Below are 24,194 nucleotides of genomic sequence, written 5' to 3'. Positions count from 1 at the left end.
GGGAACAGCCGAAAGACAAAGAAGAAATGGTCCACATAAATACTGTTCAACTGGGGTTTTTTTGCAATGATCTTAGTGACCACTGTATCATGGCCACTGTTAGAAATACCAAAATGGACAAAAGGAAACCACAAATCGTTACAAAAAGAGATTTAAAACATTTTAATGAACAGGTGTTTTACCATGACCTTTCCAAGTGCCAGTGGAACAGAACTGACCTCATTCCAGATAACAGCTTGGTCATTTTTCTATGAGTGTTTCATGGCTATTGTTAAAAGCCTGACCCATTTAAGAAATTTAGAATTAAAGGTACAGAAAATCCTTGGTTTACACCGGATTTGGCAAATGCTTTACGTGAGAGGAACATAGCCTAGGCAAAAGCAAGAATAACTGGTATAAAATGCGACTGGGATATATTTAGAAAATTTAGAAATAAAAAGTTCCTCCCAAATTAAAAATGCCAAGTCCGAATTTTACTTGTCAACTACAACTGACGGTCTCAATGACTGTAAAATGTTTTGGAAAACCATAAAATCTCTCACTATTGACTTGCCAAATTACATTGTCCATAACTCATCAAATATTTAAGACAAAGTTGAAACGTTAAATTGTTTCAACCAACATTTTATTTGCTCTACACTTTCTATAAACTCGAGCAATCCTCTGATGCATCAACATTTAGTTTCCAGCCCTTTACTTTGTGTCAAGTCTATAAAGCATGAAAATCATTTGACTTTAAACCACAAGGACCTGACTTAATTGATCCCTACTTTCTAAAAATTGCAGCTGATTTAATAGCAAAACCTTTGACTGATATTTTTAACTAAGTTTGAGCTCTATGCAAATTCCCAAAATTTGGAAACTGGCTTTTGTCACACCATTATTCAAAGGTGGTGACCCAACAATCTTAAATAACTATAGGCCAATTTCAAAACTTTGCATCTTATCAAAAATTTTGGAATCTTTAATAAATGAACAGCTGAAAGAATTTTTGTATTTCAACAACAATTTATGCAAATTCTAGTCAGGTTTTAGGAAAGGTCATAGTACCATAACAGCAACACTGAAGGTGATCAATGATATGTCGACAGCTCTTCACAATAAGCAACACTGTGTAGCACTTTTCATTGATTTGGAAAAAAAAGCTTTTGATTCTGTAAATCATATTTTACTCAAAGAAAGATTGATCAATATTGGACTGTCTAAAAAGGCAATTGGATGGATCTATAATTATCTCACTGACAGGTCCCAATGTGTTAAATCAGATAATATTTGTTCTAATATTCTTTCATTAACTAAAGGAGTGCCCCAAGGCTCTGTTTTTGGGCCACTCCTATTTACTATCTATGTGAACAATGTTGGTTAGGATCTTGTGGACACCAATTACCATTTTTATGCTGATGACATGGTTATCTACAGTTTTGCAAAAACTCTTAGTGCTAGTGTTTTTACATTACAAAATGCTTTTAACATAGTTCAAAACATGTTTCTCCAACTGGATCTTTCTATTGATGCAAATAAGAGCAAGTTGATGTTATTTTCAAAAATAAAGAGCAATCTGCAGATAAGTCCTCCAATTGTCACTCTTCAAGGGACAGAAATCAAAAGAGTTAAATCTTTTAAATATTCAGGTATTTTAATTGATGATAATCTTAGTTTTAAAGGACTGTTGAACATTTGGTTAGGAAATTAAGGCTGAAAATTGGTTTTTACTTCAGAAATAGGCTATGTTTTTCCATCAATGCAAAAAAGAAACTTGCAGCTGCAACATTTTCACCCATTCTGGATTATGGTGACCTCATTTATGTGAATGCCTCAATTCAAGTGTTGAAATTACTGGATTCTGTTTATCATGCTTCGTTGCGGTTTATTACAAACTGTAAGCCTCACACACACGCCACTGTAAACTTTACATAAGTGTGGGCTGGCCGGAACTGACAGGTATGTATTCATTTATAAGGGTATTCTGTGCCTGCTCCCTTCATATTTGGGTGAATATATTCAACCTAAAGTGGCTGGACTGTGTTCTTTGTGCTCACAAGATGCACTGCTATTATCTGTACCAAGTGTCCGTATAGAAGCTGGTAAGGTGGCATTTCAGTATTCTGCCCCAACATGGAACAATTTACAAAAAGACTGGAAATTAAAGGAACTGGTTTCAATAGGCCAGTTTAAACTTTTTCTCAAAGGTTTGGAAATGAAAGCCATGGTTTGTCAATGTTTTTAAATAGTCTTATGAAATCGTCTATAATATTCTGAATTGTTGTGATTTGTGCCGCTGTCTTGGCCAGGACTCCCTTGAAAAAGAGATTGGTAATCTCAATGGGACTTTCCTGGTTAAATAAAATAAAATAAAAGAGAATGCTGCCAAAACATTAAAAAACAACAACATGAAAATATTTTCAAAAACCACATGTCAGAACAGAACTGAAGCTGTAGACTGACCAAGAAGCAGATTCAAACAATAAAAACAGCTCACAAAACCTGATCAAATGTTAATCCACAGTTCAACAGCATCATATTAACTGACGAACACTTTCAAATGGTGATGCAAGCATCAGATTTGGCTCAACCACACCTTAGACATTACCCTTTTGAAAAGGCAGGGTATCCACTTGAATGTTCAATAGGCAGCCAGGTAGGTAGGGGTCAACAGGGGTCAAAATTAAAAAATGCTCCAATCATATTGGAAACTACACCACATTATTTTTCTGTTGACAAAGGTTCCAATAAGGTGCAGTTTGGACAATCTGTGACTGAATGTCATGGAGCTATGGAGCAAGAATAGTGACAAAGGTCAATTTCAATTTGTAAAGGGGTCAAAAGTTAAAAGTTTCTCTAATTTTGGAAATTTGGAGTTAATAGATTTTTAAAAAGGAATAGCCTGCATCATGTGTCATCCTTAGTTATCATGTCACGGGGTAACATACACTCAACAAAAATATAAACGCAACACTTTTAGTTTTGCTCCCACTTTGTATGGGATGAACTCAAAGATCTAAAACTTTTTCCACATACACAATATCACCATTTCCCTCAAATATTGTTCACAAACCAGTCTAAATCTGTGATAGTGAGCACTTCTCCTTTGCTGAGATAATCCATCCCACCTCACAGGTGTGCCATATCAAGATGCTGATTAGACACCATGATTAGTGCACAGGTGTGCCTTAGACTGCCCACAATAAAAGGCCACTCTGAAAGGTGCAGTTTTGTTTTATTGGGGGGGGGATACCAGTCAGTATCTGGTGTGACCACCATTTGCCTCATGTAGTGCAACACATCTCCTTTGCATAGAGTTGATCAGGTTGTCAATTGTGGCCTGTGGAATGTTGGTCCACTCCTCTTCAATGGCTGTGCGAAGTTGCTGGATATTGGCAGGAATTGGTACACGCTGTTGTATACGCCGGTCCAGAGCATCACAAACATGCTCAATGGGTGACATGTCCGGTGAGTATGCCGGCCATGCAAGAACTGGGACATTTTCAGCTTCCAAGAATTGTGTACAGATCCTTGCAACATGGGGCCGTGCATTATCCAGCTGCAACATGAGGTGATGTTCTTGGATGTATGGCACAACAATGGGCCTCAGGATCTCGTCACGGTATCTCTGTGCATTCAAAATGCCATCAATAAAATGCACCTGTGTTCTTCGTCCATAACAGACGCCTGCCCATACCATAACCCCACCGCCACCATGGGCCACTCGATCCACAACATTGACATCAGAAAACCGCTCACCCACACGACGCCACACACGCTGTCTGCCATCTGCCCTGAACAGTGTGAACCGGGATTCATCCGTGAAGAGAACACCTCTCCAACGTGCCAAACACCAGCGAATGTGAGCATTTGCCCACTCAAGTCGGTTACGATGACGAACCGGAGTCAGGTTGAGACCCCGATGAGGACGACGAGCATGCAGATGAGCTTCCCTGAGACGGTTTCTAACAGTTTGTGCAGAAATTCTTTGGTTATGCAAACCGATTTTTTCAGCAGCTGTCCGAGTGGCTGGTCTCAGACGATCTTGGAGGTGAACATGCTGGATGTGGAGGTCCTGGGCTGGTGTGGTTACACGTGGTCTGCGGTTGTGAGGCTGGTTGGATGTACTGCCAAATTCTCTGAAACGCCTTTGGAGACGGCTTATGGTAGAGAAATGAACATTCAATACACGAGCAACAGCTCTGGTTGACATTCCTGCTGTCAGCATGCCAATTGCCCGCTCCTCAAATCTTGCGACATCTGTGGCATTGTGCTGTTTGATAAAACTGCACCTTTCAGAGTGGCCTTTTATTGTGGGCAGTCTAAGGCACACCTGTGCACTAATCATGGTGTCTAATCAGCATCTTGATATGGCACACCTGTGAGGTGGGATGGATTATCTCAGCAAAGGAGAAGTGCTCACTATCACAGATTTAGACTGGTTTGTGAACAATATTTGAGGGAAATGGTGATATTGTGTATGTGGAAAAAGTTTTAGATCTTTGAGTTCATCTCATACAAAATGGGAGCAAAACCAAAAGTGTTGCGTTTATATTTTCGTTGAGTGTATGTCACATGTCACAGAATCCAATGAACATCAACATTGTTTGACCTTTACTTTGCAGACCAAAACATTTAACTCAAGTAAACACGATTCCATTTATTGATCCTATTAGCTCAACCAATAATTTTCACCACGTTCACCAAAATTGGTAAACTGCATCACCATTTGAAGGATTCCTCTGTCAACATTCTCTTATCTGCTGCACTACAGAGGAGACTGATTGTGTTTAGACAGGGTTAGGGTTAACCCTACCTGCACTCACTGAGCCAGCTGGTGATCTTATATGGACCTGAGAAAAGACACACACACACACACACACACACACACACACACACACACACACACACACACACACACACACACACACACACACACACACACACAGTAATCACTCGACAAATCGACTCAGGAGCAACAGTTAAAGTACAGATATAAAGTAAGCTGGCCAGGATGACCCACAGCATTCAGCACAACTCCACCACTGACAACTCCTGTTGTTTTCCCTCTGGGCTTTTCACCAATACCACAAATAGCAGCACGGTGGCTTTAGTGATTTGCACTGTTGCCTCACAGCAAGAAGGTCATGGGTTCGATTCCCACCTGTGGCCTTTCTGTGTGGAGTTTGCATGTTCTCCCCGTGTTTGTGTGGGTTTCCTCTGGCTTCCTCCCACATCCAAAGACATGGAGGTTAGGTGGACTGGAAACTTTATAAGTGTCCAAGTCTCCCTTGTTAAAGAGGTCTCCATCTCAGTGGCACTAACCTGGTTAAATAAAGGTTAAAGTAAACATTAAATTAAATACCAAGTTTGCCCGTTGGAGTGCCCAGGGCTGATTTCATCACAAATCAAATTAAATCACAAACGACTTGCCTGTTTGTGTCCATTTTTGTCATTTTCATAATTTATTACAAACATTTACATTTCCTTCTCTTGACATGTTCAACATGGATGAGGTAGAAGTATAAACTTATATCGTCCTACCTCGTTACACAACTCAACTGAAAGTGCACACCACTAAGAAGCAAAATGTCACAAGAGCCGACTACTCTAAGTCAATGAAAAATAAATGAATATATTGATATATTTTATTTTTTTTGGTGCCTTCGGCTCCTCCTTTGTGGTTTCGCCACAGCAGATCCGAGGTGGATCTGCATGGTGATTTGGCACAGGTTTTATTCCAGATACCCTTCCTGATGCAACTCCACATTACATGGAGAAATGTGGCAGGGGTGGGGTTTGAACCGGGAACCTTCTGCACTGAAACCAAGTGCACAAACCACTTGGCCTCCACCCCTGCCATTTTTGGTGCCACATGCCCAGAGAAATTAAGTCACAAACATGGTGAAATCAGCGTGAGGTCACCTGCCTCCAATAAACGCACAGAAACCTCAAACTGTGAGGAACATGAATTTTGACATCATCTCAGGTCACGCCCTAAAACAACTGGGGAAAACTGAAAGTTTTACAGTGTGAAATCAATGTTTTTTGTGGACTTTCATGGTGAATACGTGAAAATGGCTAAAATGTGTGTTTTACGAGGACGCACTAAACTGACGAGTGCTGCTCATTAGGTGGACAGATTTCCCAAAGATAATGTTTGGAGGAGGAAAGTGAGACAGGGTTTTTTTTTTTTTTTTTTTTAGGACAGAGCAGAAGTGAAGATGACCACAGTGTGGGAATGGTCTCCAAAAAAAACACATCCAACCACAGACTTTATGCTTTCCCTTTGTGAACTCTAACAAAGCGTGTTGCCTCTGCCATGTTTGTAGTTTGTGCCACCACACTAAGCAAAGCTAAAATGCTACATGAGGGAGTCTCACTGATGAACCCGCTTTGTGATCAGGAGTCAGAGTAAGACACGAAGGGGACACAGGTGGACTGACTGTGTGTTCTGGAGTGTGTGACTCATCTTTAACCATTTACTCCAGTTAAGGGTCATGGGGGTGGAGCCAATCCCAGCAGTGACAAGGCATGAGGCGGATTCCCCCTGGACAGGACACCAGTCTGTCTCAGGGACACATAGACACACTTTCATACCTACGGTCAGTGTAAAGTTTCCACCGAACCTGCATGCCTTTGGAAGTGGACAGAAGGCGGAGCACCGGGAGAAAACCCACGCAAACATGGGGAGAACACTCCACACAGAACAGCCACAGGTGGGAAGCAAACCCATGACCTTCTCACTGTGAGGCAAGAGTGCTAAAAACTAAGCCACCATTCTGCCCTGATATTTATTTAAAATATGCATTTTGCATAGTGCTTTATACTGATGAATATTTTGACTTTGCTTAAGTTCTTCTCTTAGACTCGTCCATCATTTTGCTCCTGACAAAGAAACAATCAATTTCAACTTATTTTCATTTATATAGCGCCAAATCACAACACAGTTGCCTCAAGGCACTTCACACAGTAAGGTCTAACCTTACTAACCACAAGAGCAACAGTGGTAAGAAAAACTCCCTCTGAGGAAGAAACCTCAAGCAGACCAGACTCAAAGGGGTGACCCTCTGTTTGGGCCATGATACAGACACAAATTACAGAACATTTCACAAAACAAATATACAGGAGATGTTGCCGATGCACAGGACAGGAGGGTTACAGAAACAGACACCACACCCATCTCTCGATGGAGCTGCACCTTAAACAGAGAGAAAAAAACAGAATCAGGCATCAGAAAGACAAAAAACACTGTATAATTTGTCAGCATTAAGCAACAAAAAGACCAGAAGAAATACTAAGGTGATCGCCGGCCACTAGCCCTAAACTTCACTAAAAGACCCAGAATTTAGGTAAAGTTGAGGCCGCAGCACGCTCCGTTTACTAATGAAATGAATTAAAAGAGTAAAAAGAATAGAACTATACTATGTCAGTATGCTAGCCATACGAAAGGGAAAATAAGTGCGTCTTAAGTCTGGACTTGAAAGTCTCCACAAAATCTGACTGTTTAATTGATGCAGGGAGATCATTCCACAGAACAGGGGCAAGATAAGAGAAAACTATATGACTCGCAGACTTTTTATTTGCCCTTGGGACACAAAGTAATCCTGCAAATCGAGAACACAGAGCCTGGGCAGGTACATAGGGTTTAATTAAGTCAGTAAGTAGGGAGGTGCCAGTCTGTGAAAAATTTTATTGGCTAATAGCAGAACCTTAAAATCTGATCTCACAGGGACAGGAAGACAGTGAAGAGACAGCAAGGCTTTAGTTTTATTGATAACTGACATTCGTTCTGGGGCCGCCATGGCTTGCTGATGCCAGACGGCCTCCACCCAACTGGGGAAGGTGCCACCATCTTGTCTGCGAACACAGATAGAGCTCTGAAGGGAGAGTAACATTACACAGTAAAATCACCGGTGTTAAATTAACACTGACAGTGTACATAAGGTTCCACTCTGACCAGACCATATGTACACTGTCAATGTTAATTTAAAACTGACAGTGTTGGTTTTACACTGGTGATTTTACTGTGTAGGAATTTACAGCAGACCATGGAGCAGGTGATTAGAGACCCTGCAAGGCTTATCACAAATGTGGGTGTGGAATCCATTAGCTTAGCGGGGAAATTAGTGCAGAAAATCCACTATGGTGATAGTGCAGTTTATGTGGCAGGGAGGAAAATTCAACAAGTTGAGACTGTGGCCTGCTTCCGTAGACATGTCCATAAAAATCATAGAGGGATATGTTTTGCAAACTTAATACCCATTACTACATTGGATGATGCTGAAACTGAGGATGGCCCACCGGATGTTCCAGCAATATCAAAGATTTTATGTCTGCTACCTACAACCCGCGTGGAATGTCTCAAACCTAAACCTACTTCTAGGCATCTTATATATGCTACTCTGGAACCACACCTAAACCCAAACAGTTCAACTGTCAACCCGACTGAGGTCCTTAGTCTGGGTCTCATTAACATACGATCACTATCCTCAAAATCACTGTTGATTAATGATCTAATTATTGATCTTCACTTAGATATGATTGGGTTATGTGAAACCTGGCTTAAACCTACAGATGTCCTCCCTTTAAATGAGGCCTGCCCACCAGCAGATACATTTAGTCACGTCCCTCGTGATGTGAAGCAAGGCGGGGGTGTTGCTCTTATTTATAAATCAAGGTTTAGCTTATTAGCTGTTGGGGGTCACAAATATAACTCATTTGAGCATGTGATTCTCCACTCTGCTCAGGATATTATGCATTGCCAAGGTGAGAAGAATACAAATCAGCCATATTACTTTGTCACTGTATACAGGCTTCCTGGCACATATTCTGAATACTTAGATGAATTTGGTGAGTTCATCTCTAACTTGTCGACTAGTGCAGATAACATTCTGATCATTGGTGACTTTAACATTCATATAAATAAGCCTTCTGATCCCCTCTGCACATAATTTATGGAAACTGGATACAGTACGATTTTGGCAATGCATTCGGGACTCGACGCACATTAGTGGAAATACCCTGGATTTGGTTCTCACACGTGGTATTGCTGTCACGAATACTGACATCATGCCTCTTACATCAGTGGTCTCTGATCACTCACTTAAGTTTACAGTTTCGCTGCCGTGTTTAGTGGAACAACAAACTTATATATCATTACGCTGTATGCATCAACTCCTCAACTAAGACTGAACTCGAAGCTAGACTGCCTGATGTCTTAGCTTCACATTTGGCAAATACTCAGTCAGTAGACAGTCTTGTGGATAGTTTTAACTCAATGCTCAAAACTACACAACATGATTGCACCACCTGTATTAAAACCGCGCTCCCCCAAATCACAGTCACCTTGGTTCAATGATTATCTGCCTGACCTCAAGCATAAAGCAAGAGGTCTAGAATGGAAATGGCGTAGTTCAAAATTAATATTCCACCTCGTGTGGCGTGATGTTATCTTAGACTATAAGCATGCATTACTGACTACAAAGCGGACCTATTACTCTGATTTGATCAACAAAAACAAGCGTAACTCAAAGTTCTTGTTTGACACGGTGGCAACACTTATTCATGGACAACCACCTGTAGTTCGCTCTCCTTTTACAGCACAAAATTTCCTGGATTACTTTGAGAAGAAAATAGAAGACATGAGATTAAACATAACCCAGCATGCCTTAACCCAGCCACTACACCCTGCTATTGAGGTGGGCGCCACTACTGAGGTATTACCTAGATTTACAGAATTTGACAGTATCTCACTAGACATGCTGACAAAACTCGTAACGTCAACAAAAAGCACAACCTGTTTATTTGATCCTATACCAACAAAACTGTTTAAGGACCTGTGGTCCACTCTTGGGCCGACTGCTAGAAATGATTAATCTTTCTTTAACTTCTGGATCTGTTCCTAAATGTTTCAAATCTGCAGTGATTAAACGATTACATAAGAAACCTAATCTTGACCCTAGTGTGTTGAAAAACTATTGGTCGATATCAAATCTATCATTTTGCTCTAAAATTCTGGAAAAAGTGGTGTCACGGCAGCTCGTGGATTATCTTGCTGAGAATAATCTCTTTGAGCCACTGCAGTCTACTTTTAGAAAATATCATTCCACAGAGACGGCTCTCACTAAAGTGGTGAATGATCTTCTGCTTGCAATGGATTCAGACACCACTACGGTTCTGGTGCTGTTAGATCTCAGTGCTGCATTTGATACCGTGGATCATCATATTCTACTTGATAGGCTGGAAAATCATTTTGGGATTACTGGGAGTGTCCTTGCATGGTTGATGTCATACTTGACCAGTCGTTCTCACTGTGTTTTGTCCAAAAACACTACCTCTAACCTTAGTGCAGTGGTGGGCACAGTTCTGCTAATCCGCTAATTATTGAATATAATGTTTTCATTATCGGATTAGCTTTTTCAGATAACTTTGAAAACCATCATCGGATCACTTATCTTCCGATAAGTTTTGGTCCAATAACTTTTAGACCGCTAACATATTTTTGCAGACGTGGTGAACAAAGCTTAATACTTACAAACATTTATTAGTCTAAAATCAGTCGAGTTCTTACCTGTTAATGTTTTGTAGTAGATACGCAGTTCTACCCTCTGCAAACAGAGGAGAGCTAGTTCCAGAAAAATAGTAAAGAAGATTGAATGTTCCACTGGACTGGGTTGCTTGATGTGAGGACGTTTCGCTTCAAATCGCAGAAGCTTCCTCAGCTAAAATTCTTGCTCTGGTAGTCTGACTTCTGTCTTGATTCTTGTAGAGAAGAATAAACAGAAGCCACAAAAGATGGAGTTTTAAACCTAACCAGACCCCTCCTACTGAGAAGCAGACTGCTATAGGCTAGTGACTAAGCAATAGGTCTAATTAGCACCAAATGTGCTCTAGTTAGCACCCTCCTCATGAGAGGGCAGCTGTCCCTCCTAATGATGGGATGGACGCCTCTCCTGACGGCCTCCCTGACGACTCTCCTGTTGACGTGAATGACTCATTACCATGAACAAAAGATTGAAACTGCTTTGATCTGAGTATCCCATTGTAAACACGGGACAAAGCGTGTCTCAGACCCCCTCCCCGGTAAAGGCTGGGTTTCAACTGTTTCACATACAATGCCTCCTTCACTCCTCTCTCAAACCATTTCCTTTCTCTGGCTAAGATTTTAAATCGTTGTACTCAAACGTGTGGTTGTCTTTAAGGTGGAGATGAACTGCAGACTGAGGTCCACCGGCGCCCTCTCTGCGGTGCTGGTATAGCCTTTTGTGTAACTGATAGAATACACTACATTGCTCTCTTTGTAACTAGGGATCCTGTCCTTAGGGTGAACTAATTTCTGTCTCAAGGTGTTAACAGAAGTAAACTGGGATTTTGTACTGTCTGAAGACCCTCTGTAGTTTTTCCCCTACTCCTGCTAAATAAGGGAGAGACACTCCTCTTCTTCTTGGCTCTGTCTCCTGTCTGTCTCTTCTCTTTGTTCTTTGAGACTTTTGCACTTTACCCAGGGACCATCGTGGGTACCCACATACTGTGAGGGCTTTCCGGACATGTTGTTGTTCTTTAGCCCTTCCCTCTGCAGTTGTGGGCACCTGTAGGGCTCTGTGTTGAAGAGTCCTGATAACCCCGAGCTTGTGTTCAAGGGGGTGGTTTGAGCCAAAGAGCAGATATTGGTCAGTGTGAGTGGGTTTTCTGTAAACCCCTGTCTGGAGCTGCCTGTTCTCTCCAATCGTAACATCACAGTCCAAGAAGGCTAAATGGTTGTTTCTGGCATCCTCACGTGTGAACTTGATATTGGCGTCCACCGAGTTGATGTGCGCTGTAAAGGCCTCCACTTCCTGTTGCTTAATTTTAACCCATGTGTCATTGACATATCTGAACCAGTGACTGGGAGCGATGCCTGTGAAAGACATCAAGGCTCTCTTCTCCACTAGCTCCATGTACAGATTGGCGACAATGGGGGATAACGGAGACTCCATTGCACAACCATGGATCTGCCTGTAGTAATCTCCCCTAAACAGGAAATACGTGGTGTTAAGACAGATCTCCAAGAGTTGGCAGATGTGGTCTGGTGTAAGTTTGGTCCTTTCAAGTAGAGATGCATCCTCCAGCAGTCTCTGCCTCACAGTTGTCCAGAAAAAAACTGCTCTATCTTCTGCAGGCAAAGGAGAACTGGTCACAGAAAAGAAAAAAATAATTTTGTTTGACCCCTCTACTGATATGTTGACAAGTCATCCAGAGACATACCATTTTAACTTATGGTTAGAATTTAACCAAACTAATTTCAGACAAGTTATTTAAATTATCATGTCTGAAGTTTTATAAAGTGAAAATATCAGATATGTTTTAGTTTTAAAATAGTGCACTAATTTTGAAGGTTTTAGTGTGGACATTATCACGTCTGAATTTTTATAAAGTGAAAATATCAGATATGTTTTAGTTTTAAAATAATGCACTAATTTTGAAGGTTTTAGTGTGGACATTGTGTCGAGAGGTGCATTATGGGTACCTTCAGTACATTCACGACAAAAGAAATGCATTTGAGACGCTCTGATCAGGCTCCACACGGACAACAGTATTAAACTCTTTGTATATTGTGCCTAAAACTCTCGTGAATATATTTTCTGGGTTTATTGTGTTTGTACGCATCTTAAATGTAGCAGACATGGATTATCTGGAATTTTGTTTTGGCAAGTTTTCACGGTCTCTACTGCCATCTGCCATACTGTTCATGGCAGTATGAGCATCTGGACTCCAGGAGATGGAAGTGTTCTATTTATTTTGATGCCGCTTATATCAGACGATTATTTAATTAGGGCCCGAGGACCCTATTGTAATTGGGCTGTTTATTATTATTTATTAGGGCCCGAGTAGGAAAAAGTCCTATGAGCACCCTATTGTAATTGTGCTGTTTTTTATTATTATTATTAGGGCCCGAGTAGGACAACATCCTACAAGGACCCTACTGTAATTGCGCTGTTTATTATTAGGGCCTGAGTAGGACAACGTCCTACGAGGACCCTATTGTAATTGCGCTGGTGTGGCCGCTATGGCGCCGCCATTTTGACCCTTCGCCATGGAACATCAATTCATGATAACTCCTTCATGCTTTGCCTGATTGACTTGAAACTTCACATGTGTGATGACGGTTGGCCCCTGAACACACCTGACCCCTCTGTTTGTACACTGAGTGCCCCCTAGTGGATGAACCATCAACATGTCATCACTCCTTGATGCATTGCGTGATTTGTTTAAAATTTTAACTGTGTGATGAGTGGTTGCCCCTGTATGCACATGCCCACATCTGGTCACAAGGGCACGCACTGGCCTGGGTAGGCGGTCGCGCTGAACGAGGGCCCGTATATGACTGCTTGTTGTCCTAGTTACAACTTGACTTTTTTTTGCAAATGTACGGACCCCGCCTGGGGACATGGTGGTTAATTATTTTGGGCCCAGATTATTGCGTTCCCTCGCAATATTATTGCGTTCCCACACTAGTTTTTGCGTTCCCTCGCATTAACCTAAAATCATATTAAAGCTCATGCCTATCAGAGCACACAGTGAGTGGAATCAGGTGGGGGGAGACTGAACGCTTATGCGTGCACACGCACACACACAGCAACAGGAATCACGAGAGGACGGTAAAAAAGAAAATACATAAACGTTCATAAGGCACACTAACAGGTGTTGCTACTTACTACCACTGTTGTATAAATAAACTACATTTCACACAGAGTCTTACAGCTGTGCAAGGTGTAGCAACTTACTCGATCATCTGTTGTGAATCCCGTTGCTGTCTGCTGTGTGGCTGTGCGTGCGAGCGCATATGCGTTCACTCTTCCCCACCTGATTCCACTCACTGTGTGCTCTGATAGGCATGAGCTTTCATATGATATTAGGTTATTGCGAGGGAATGCAATAATCTGGGCCAAAAAAAAATCAACCACCATGTCCCCAGGCGGGCTCTATACAAATGCCTTTTTTTTTAACAAAACAACAACAGCAACAACAACAAAAAAGGCATATTTTGCAAGAGTAAAATAGACCCCGGTAAGGTCTATTCCAGAGTACTGGAGAGGAGAATTCAACCGATGGTCGAACCTCGGATTCAGGAGGAGCAGTGTGGTTTTCGTCCTGGTCGCGGCACACTAGACCAGCTCTACACGCTCCATTGGGTGCTCGAGGGTTCATGGGAGTTCGCCCAACCAGTCCACATGTGTTTTGTGGATCTGGAGAAGGCGTTTGACCGTGTCCCTCGGGGCACCCTGTGGGGAGTGCTCTGGGAGTACGGGGTCCGGGGTCCTTTGCTAACGGCTATCCGGTCCCTGTACGACCGCAGCAGGGGCTTGGTTCGCATTGCCGGTAGTAAGTCAAACCTGTTTCCAGTGCATGTTGGCCTCTGCCAGGGCTGCCCTTTGTCACCGGTTCTGTTCATTATTTTTATGGACAGAATTTCTAGGCGCAGCCAGGGTGTAGAGGGAGTCTGGTTTGGGAACCACAGAATCTCGTCTCTGCTGTTTGCGGACGATGTGGTTCTGTTGGCTTCGTCAAATCAGGACCTTCAGTGTGCACTGGGGCGGTTTGCAGCTGAGTGTGAAGCGTCCGGGATGAAGATCAGCACCTCCAAATCCGAGGCCATGGTTCTCGACTGGAAAAAGGTGCTTTGCCCTCTTCAGGTCGGTAGAGTGTCCTTGCCTCAAGTGGAGGAGTTTAAGTATCTCGGGGTCTTGTTCACGAGTGAGGGACGGATGGAGCGTGAGATCGATACACGGATCTGTGCAGCATCTGCAGTGATGTGGTTGCTGTATCGGACCGTCGTGGCGAAGAGAGAGCTGAGTAGGGGGGGCAAAGCTCTCGATTTACCGATCGATCTACGTTCCCATCCTCACCTATGGTCATGAGATTTGGCTCAAAGAACGAGATCGCGAGTACAAGCGGCCGAGATGAGTTTCCTCTTCAGGGTGGCTGGGCGCTCCCTTAGAGATAGGGTGAGGAGCTCGGTCACTCAGGAGGAGCTCGGAGTCCAGCCGCTGCTCCTCCACGTCGAAAGGAGACAGCTGAGGTGGCTCGGGCATCTTTTCCGGATGCCCCCTGGACGTCTCGCTGGAGAGGTGTTCCGGGCAGGTCCCATTGGGAGGAGGCCCCGGGGAAAACCCAGCACACGCTGGAGGGACTACATCTCTCGGCTGGCTTGGGAACGCCTTGGGGTTCCTCCGGAAATGCTGGGGGAGGTATGTGCAGATCGGGAGGTCTGGGCCGCAACCCGACTCTGGATAAAGTGGAAGAAAATGGATGGATATTTTACAAAAGCACATTTATATATGTAAACACCCAACACACACCTCACATTAACGTGTTGGTTATTACATAGAATAAATAAGTCAACCAATCAGTGTTTAGCGGAGGCACATTTTACCCATAATCCCTTTCGTATCTGTCTGTGTTTGTTACAAAACTTCAGAATTAGTGCATTATTCAGCATTAAAAGATATATGTTATATTTTAACTTTGTACAAATGACAGAATTGACATTAATGGAGTTATTCTATTGGTATTAATTTTATTTTAAATCCAAACCATAAGTCAGCATTGCCTTATTTTCCAAAACTTCCGCCTTACGGCGAGGCTGTTACTGAATAGAGAGTTGAGCTTCACTGCTCCTCTCAACCGCATCTCTGCTGCAAGCTACGTAGTAAACAGGAGTTTCCAGCAGGGGGCAGGATGCTCAAAGATAGAAGTGCTGACTCATTGTTCATGTCTGTGGTCGCCTTCGATGCTACCAGAAGCGATCGTGGTGTTAAAACTCAAAATCAGCTTGTTAGTAGTTGCAAGTGTACCACGGCTATCAGTTAACTGTAGCTTCCGATAAATCTTTGGGTGGTTTATTGATTTAGTTTTATAAAAGATAACTTTTCAGTTAGCTGATTATCTGTTAACGAAGCTAACTTTTTTGGTTAGCTGTGCCCACCACTGCCTTAGTGAAATGAAATTTGGTGTTCCACAGGGGTCTGTCTTAGGCTCCCCGCTTTTCTCCCTTTATATAGCACCCCTTAGGCACATATTGCGGCGTTTTGGGATTACTTTTCACTGCTATGCTGATGATACTCAGTTATACATGCCGATAACTGCTGGTAATCTCATTCACATAAAATCCTTAAAAGATTGCCTTGCATTAATGAGAAGTTGGATGTCTAGAAACTTCCTACTTTTAAACTATGATAACACTTGATGGTTCTTGGTTCAGTGAGACATCGACATCAATTTGACCACCTAACACTTAGCCTAGGCTTGTGTGTCATACATCACACTGACAAAGTGAGGACCCTTGGGGTAATTTTTGATCCTACATTGTCCTTTGACCTCCACATTAGAAATATTACGAGGACTGCTTTCTTACACCTGCGAAATATAGTTAAGATTCGTCCCATCCTGTCTATGGCTGATGTTGAGACCCTGATCCATGTGTTTATCTCTTCTAGATTGGACTACTGCAATATTCTATTTTCTGGTTTACCGCAGTCCAGCATTAGGGCTCTCCAATTGGTTCAAAATGCTGCAGCCAGACTTTTGACACAAAGCAGAAAGTTTGACCACATTACACCCACAAGTGACGATACGACAAGTGTCCCCATGTTTCAATGGAATGTAGCTGCTAACGTTAAGAACGGAGGCACAAATGAATTCCAAAGTTGGCATAAGTGTGATGTCGTGTTATGATGACTCATTTTAAGTGATAACCATTCATTTTGATGGAGTCACGGTAAAAGCTGCAGCTACAAGAAGGTTTCTGTGCACCTGCACCCATGAGTCATAAACATATCCTGTCAATAACCATCTCTGCTCCAGGATCAGTTTTGTGCACGACTAATTATGAGTGTTATCAATAAAATCTAAAAAAATACATCTGCTGGCAAAGAAAAACGAGCGTCTTGTCAGTTGCATAGCGCACGCACGCATGCACACACAAACAAATACACACAGCGAGCTTCGCAGCACACACACATTCCAGCTCCAAATTTACACTCTCCCACATAAAAAAAAAAAAAAAAAAGTAGTCTCAAAACACAAAAGGGGAACATGCCAGACTCACCGTTGTGTTGTGGGTTAAGTTCCAAATATGAACTTCATGCGATCAAAGAAATGTGAACGTGTGTGTGTGTGTGTGTGTGTGAGATCACCGGCTCTCTCACGATCATGGCACGTAAAACAATGTCCATGAACTCCTGGAAATAATGTATTCTGACATTTTCCAATTTAACAAATCCATCTCTGTGTCCAGGCAGTCTCTTAAAAACAGTGTCAGATGTACTGTGTCCATGTCCACAGCTTCAGCCACACTTTAGGCTCCGAAATCACTCTGAAAAAGTTAAGAGTTTCAGGGTGAAGCGTGTCATTTCCTCTCTGTAAGTCCGAGCCATCACGTTGGAACAACAGCTCAGAAGCTTCATTTTGGACGGAGCAGGTTTGTTTCCCTCTGTCTGTCAGTCAATGGGATGTTTCTGTTTTGCTTATAAGTGCGTCACACACTGAAAAGTGCTGAGACTTGCTGAGTGACGTTTTCCGGAAATGCATTTCCTAACACTCAGAGTGAGAGGAATAAAATACATACTAGTTATTAGCACATGTGTGCAGAGACACTTACAATCATGAGTACTTCTATGTTGTCTTACTAACCGGGACGTTAAAAAAATGTGAGACATGTCCTTTAAAAGTAGGAAGTTGCTAGACATCCAGCTTCTCAATGATGCAAAGTAATCTTCTAAGGATTTTATGTGAACGAGATTACCAGCAGTTAATGGCATGTATAACTGAGTATCATCAGCATAGCAGTGAAAAGTAACCCCAAAATGGCACAAGATGTGCCCAAGGAGTGCTATATAAAGGGAGAAAAGCAGGGGACCCCAAATTTCATGTCACGAAGGTTAGCGGTCTAAAAATTATTGGACCAAAACTTATCGGAAGATAAGTGATCCGATGATGGTTTTCAAAGTTATCTGAAAAGCTAATCCAATAATGAAAACATTATATTTGATAATTAGCGGTTAGCAGAACTGTGCCCACCCACCACTGCACTAAGGTTAGAGGTAGTGTTTTAGTACAAAACACAGTGAACACCTGGTCAGGTATGATGTCAACCATGCAAGGGCACTCCCAGTAATCCCAAAATGATTTTCCAGTCTATCAAGTAGAATATGATGATCCATGGTATCAAATGCAGCACTGAGATCTAACAGCACCACAACCGTAGTGGTGTCCAAATCCATTGTAAGCAGAAGATCATTCATCACTTTAGTGAGAGCCGTCGCTGTGGAATGATATTTTTGTGACAACTTTTTCCAGAATTTTAGAGCAAAATGATAGATTTGATAGACCGATAGGTTGTCAATACACTAAGGTCAAGATTAGATTTCTTAAGAAATGGTTTAATCATTGCAGATTTGAAACATTTAGGAACAGATCCAGAAGTTAAAGAAAGATTAATCATTTCCAGCACAGTCGGCCCAAGAGTGGGCCACAGGTCCTTAAACAGTTTTGTTGGAATAGGATCAAATAAACAGGTTTTGCTTTTTACAGACGTTACGAGTTTCGTCAACATGCCTAGTGAGATACTATCAAATTCTGTAAATCTAGGTAATACCTCAGTAGTGGCGCCCACCTCAATAGCAGGGTGTCGTGCCATCCTGCGCACCAACAGCATTTCCTGTATATCGGTTTTGTGAATTGTTCTGTAATTTGTGTCTGTATCATGGTCCAAGCAGAGGATCACCCCTTTGAGTCTGGTCTGCTTGAGGTTTCTTCCTCAGAGGGAGTTTTTCCTTACCACTGTTGTTCTGGGGGTTAGTAATGTTAGACTTTACTTGTGTGAAGCACCTTGAGGCAACTCTGTTGTGATTTGGCGCTATATAAATGAAAATAAATTGAAACTGAATAGTGGCTGGGTTAAGACATGCTGGGATATGTTTAACCTAATGTCTTCTATTTTCTTCTCAAAGTAATCCAGGAAATCTTGTGCTGTAAAAGGAGAGCGAACTACAGGTGGTTGTCCATGAATAAGTGCTGCCACCGTGTCGAACAAGAACTTTGAGTTATGCTTGTTTTTGTTGATCAAATCAGAGTAATAGGTCCACTTTGAAACATGTTTCAAAGTTGTCCTAACACATGACACACATTTTTAAATTCAGTTCTATCCCCCCCCCCCGTAAAGACAATTCCTTTATTTTATTTGGAAGTAGATTATTTCTTGCTTTGAATATCATGTGCACTGTTTTAAAATTAATCAGATCCTTAAATGTTGCAGCTTTGTTTTTTTTTTTTGTTTTTTTTTTTTAAATACTTTATTGGCATGGTCCTGTTGTTATTTATTATTCTAATGGCACATTATATTTATTGTTTGTATATTAATTTTATATGTGTTTCCTCAAATATCTACACAGAATAGAAACTTTGTCATTGCACATATATACATACAGTATATACAGCGAAATTTGTCCTCTGCATTTATTTATTTATTTATTCATTTTTATTATCTTTTTGTTTGAAAAAGGCAACATCAAGTTATATTCTGCATTTACAATTACAGTTAGTCCTTTTTTGTTTTTACACACTATAAAACAAGCAAATTAAGAACAGTAACAAACATGAACATTGCATCCGAACTAAGCACTCACAGTCATGGAACATTCATTAGAAAAGGGAAATAAACTGGCAATCAACATAAGAAATTCCTGGAGTAGTCATGAAAATTCTGCATATGGGTAGGAGATATGAAGGTGATCCATTTGTTCCAAATTTCATAGAAACAGACCTTTTGAATTCTCAGACAGTATGTTAATTTTTCCATTCTATAAATTTCAAATATGGCTTGAAACCAGTTTTCTAACTTTGGAGGTGCCGGGTTCAATCAATTTCTCGTAATTGCTTTCTTACTGGCCGCTAAAAGGGCCTGTAAGTTTCACATCTCTCCTCCTCTGTATTGTTGACACAAGACCCAAGTACAAATGTTTGAAATCACTGGTCACTTGAGTTTTAAACACTGAAGTTAACACCTTATGAACATCAACCCAATACTGTTTCAGTTTGGGGCAGTCCCAGAATATGTGGTCATTGTTTGCTTCTGTTGAGCCACACTGTGTCCAGCATGCAGGGTTTGTATCTTTATATTTGCCCTGGTAGGGTGACCTAAAATATCTAATGACATTTTTCCAACAGTGTTCGCTCCACATCAGGGAGTTGGTGGAAGACCACTGGAAGCGGCATACTTTCTCCCAGTCTTCTGTAGTTATGTTTATTCCCGCTTCACGTTCCCATTTGTGTTTTATATGTAAAGTGCTCCCATTTTTGGCCTGAAGCAACACATTATACAATCTAGAAATAGCTTTACTTACAGATGTAGTGTATGACAAGCTTAAAATCCTGAAAAAGTCCATTTCAACTGGTGTCAGGTTTGTAACCCTACAATTCTTAATAAAATATGCACGAATCTGGAGGAACCTGAAAAAATCTGACTTATCCAGTGAGTGTTTAGATTTTAAACTCTGAAAACTTTGCAGTGTGTTCTTATGAGCGAATGAAAGAAATGCTGTTAATCCAAACTTTGTCCACGACTGAAATCTTTTATCAGTTTTATTCGGTTGGAAATCTGTGTCATAGGCACACCATCTAAATATTTTTAACATGTTGTTGATTTCACAGGTCTTGACCACTTTCTTCCATATTTTTAGTGTGTGATTAATCCATAAATTCAACCCTGTAAATTGATCTGTTAGGACCTTGTCTGCGATTGCAGCCTGCAGGGGGAAATTTGATGTTATGCCCATTTCTACTGTTTTCCATTTGGCCTCATAATCCTGACTGCACGAATGTAACACAGGAATTAACTGTGAGGCATAGTAATAAAACCTTAAATTTGCGAGTGATGCCCCCCCTTCTGCTTATCTAGTTGTAGGACCGTAAAGAGAATTCTCGGTTTCCTACCCCGCCAAATGAAACGGGACATCCATTTATCCCATTCCCTAAATTGTGTATCATCCACCTTGACCGACAAGGTCCTAAAAACATACAATAGACAATTTGTCACTTAACGATTTGGGGCATTGAAGCTCAAAGTCATCACCTGCATTTTAGACACATTTAATCTGTAGCCGGAGAGATTCCCAAAATTAGATAGTACGGCCATCAATTCAGGAAATTAATTTTCAGGCTCCCCTATAAAAACTATTATGTCATCTGCAAACATTGCCACTTTTTGCTCTTCTCCTGCCACCAAAATTCCTTTAATCACATCACTCTGTCTTATTAATTGGCCCAGAGGCTCTATAAAGAGGGCAAAAAGAAAAGGGGGAAATTGGGCATCCCTGCCTCGTACCTCTCTCCAAGACAAACGAGTCGGAGAGATCTCCATTTATCTTAATTTGGGCCCTCAGTTTATAAGTCTTTTATTAGCGTTACAAAAAAAAAAAATCTTCAAATCCAAATCTTGCTAGTACTTCATATAGAGAGGTCCATCTAACAGAGTCAAAAGCCTTTTCAGCATCTAGCCCTATTATTAAAGCCTTAGTCTTTGTCTTAGCCAAGTGTCCTATTACATGTAGTGTCCTCTGATACTGTCCAGAGTCTCTCTCGTTGAATAAAGCCTGTTTGGTCTAAATTGATCAAATCTGGTAAAATATTTTCTAGTCTTCGTGCCATGATAGATAATTTGTAATCCAAATTTAAAACACTAATAGGTTTGTAGTTACCACACTCCTGTTTATCCCTACCCTCCTTTGGGATGAAATGACCGCATCTCTCCAGGATAGGGGAATTTCTCCTTTTTGTATAACCAAATTAAATGCCTTTAATAAAAGAGGGGATAGTTCTTGTTTCATAGCCTTATACCACTCTGCAGTGTAACCGTCTGATCCTGGGGATTTCCCTGTCTTTAATCTAGATTTGGCCAGGTTCAGTTCTTTAATTGTTATTGGTTGTAATAATGTAGAGAAGCTTGAATCTTCGAGTGGACTGGGTTGCTTGACGCGAGGACGTTTCGCTTCAAATCACAGAAGCTTCCTCAGCTAAAATTCTTGCTCTGCCAGTCTGACTTCTGTCTTGACCCTTGTAGAGAAGAACAAAGTGCGATTTTGTGCTGTCTGAAGATCCTCTGTAGTTTTTCCCCTACTCCTGCTAAATAAGGGAGAGGGGTCCATTGGGGCTTTTCATGCCTCAGCATACTCTTTTCTCTTATGCAGAACTCCTGGGGCATAATCATGGTCACAACTGATCTTATTATTGTCTAGCATGAAGACTTTCTTTTGCCAGACCAATCGAAGCACCTCTTCCTTCATTCTGTAGTTCAAAAATCTAACGAGGATGGATCTGGGATGCGATTCTGGAGAGGGTCACGGCGCTAGCACCCGGTGCGCTCTCTCTATTTGCAGGTCTTTTGATTCGGGAATGTTGAGGTTTTCTCTGAGTAGCTTCTCTATGAAGGGGATCATCATTTTTGGGTCCCCCTCTGCTCCTTCTGGGATGCCATAAATTCTCACATTCTCTCTTCTCAAACGGCCTTCTTGATCCGTAAGTTTATCTTGTAGTTGTTCTGGTATTTTTTAGCATTTCTGCTAACACCTCATCAATGTTCTGCAGTTTCTCCTCTGTTTCCCCAATCCTCACCTCAGCATCATCCAGTCTCAAGTTGGTGCTCTTAATTTCATCTTGAATAATTTCAAGATTTTGGATGTTGCCTTGCCTAAATTCCCGTAGATCCTTGAGAATTAGCGTTAGGCTCACTGGTTCCCTCTCCTTGGCTGCCGTATTTTCAGCTAGGCTAGCAACAATGGGGCTAGCGTCAGCGTCTTCATTGTAGTGCAAAACCTCCGCTTCTTTAACCATGGCAAGGGCGGACTTCTTATGCTTTTGTTTCGTAGCCATCTCTTCCTATTACTAGATGTTTATCATTTAAAAATCATACAGATTTTTCTTGCCTTTCAGGGAAATTAATTACTTTAGGTCAAGAGACTAAGAACTATACTGCCATTCCTCTGTGACCCGGAAGTCCTCTTGTCCTCTGCATTTAACCATCCTAATTCCACTTAGATGTGGCACGGGAAAGGGAAGTCTGGGCTCCCCTGCTGGAGCTGTTGCCCCCATGACCCGAACCTAGAAAAGCGGATGAAGATGAATGAATGAATGAATTCCACTTAGATGCAATCCAACCACAAGGGGCAGTGTGCAGCCACAGTCCGGCGCCCGGGGACCAACTCCAGATGTAGACACTGCCTTGGTTAGAGCCAGAGAAAGGAGCAAACGCTAAATAAGCATGTAACTCAAATATGATGAAATCAATGTCAAACATAAAGTATACAAGGTCTGTTAGAAAAGTATCGGACCTTTTTATTTTTTTTAAAAACCTGATGGATTTGAATCACGTGTGCTTGCATGAGCAAACCTTGAACCTTCGTGCACATGCGTGAACTTTCACGCCTGTCGACTGCATTATTTTCTGGTAAGCAGTCTTTGTGTGAGGACGTGTGCTGTGCGCTCGGCGGATTTTCATTTCAAGGAAAAAGACGGAACGACTGGAGCAGCGCCGCATCAAATTTTGCCAGAAACTGGTCGACAGCCAGGTGGAAACTATTCGGATGATTCAGACGGCTTTTGGTGACTTTTCAGTCGTGTAACCATCCGAGAAATTGTGGAAGAGGTGGGCATGTCACAGCAACAGATGTCCTGTGAGACTTCCAACACGGAGGCGCTTTTGCGCAACCATCAGCAGCAGCATGAATTTTACCACCAATCTTTTCATGGCCAAATCTTCTGTCACAGTGGAATGTACCGAAAAAGTGTTGATGTCCACCTCTTCCGCAATTTCTCGGATAGTCACACAATGGTCCCGCATCACCACAGCGTTCACTTCGGAAATGATTTGGTCATTTCAGCATGTTGATGGCTGACCGGAGCATGGCTCGCTCTCCACCATTGTGCGGATGTCTTTAAACTGGTTGTACCACTCCTTAATCTGTGTGATGCCCAAAGCATCGTCACCAAAAGCCGTATGAATCTTCCGAATGGTTTCCACCTGGCTGTCGCCCAGTTTCTGGCAAAATTTGATGCGGCGCTGCTCCAGTCATTCCATCTTTTTCCTTGAAATGAAAATCCGCCGAGCACACTGCACACGTCCCACACAAAGGCTGCTTACCAGGAAATGACACAAAGGACAGGCGTGAAAACGTTCA

General features: G+C 41.8%; 1 protein-coding gene across 2 annotated transcripts in view; it reads right to left on the bottom strand.

Annotated features, from left to right (window-relative positions):
• The window catches only part of itprid2 (ITPR interacting domain containing 2), a 115,076-nt gene that overhangs the window by 63,182 nt on the left and 27,700 nt on the right, over positions 1-24,194 (bottom strand). The window contains exon 4 of one of the 2 annotated variants that reach the window (XM_034186303.1): positions 4,798-4,835. In XM_034186303.1, coding sequence (XP_034042194.1) covers positions 4,798-4,835 — 38 coding nt within the window. Of the gene's footprint in view, positions 1-4,797; positions 4,836-24,194 lie in introns of those variants that run through there. The other variant, XM_034186304.1, reaches the window with a different exon arrangement.

The sequence above is a fragment of the Thalassophryne amazonica genome, chromosome 14 (assembly GCF_902500255.1).
Source record: "Thalassophryne amazonica chromosome 14, fThaAma1.1, whole genome shotgun sequence".
NCBI classification, from domain to species: Eukaryota; Metazoa; Chordata; class Actinopteri; order Batrachoidiformes; family Batrachoididae; genus Thalassophryne; species Thalassophryne amazonica.
This window is presented reverse-complemented; position numbering and strand designations above follow the sequence as displayed.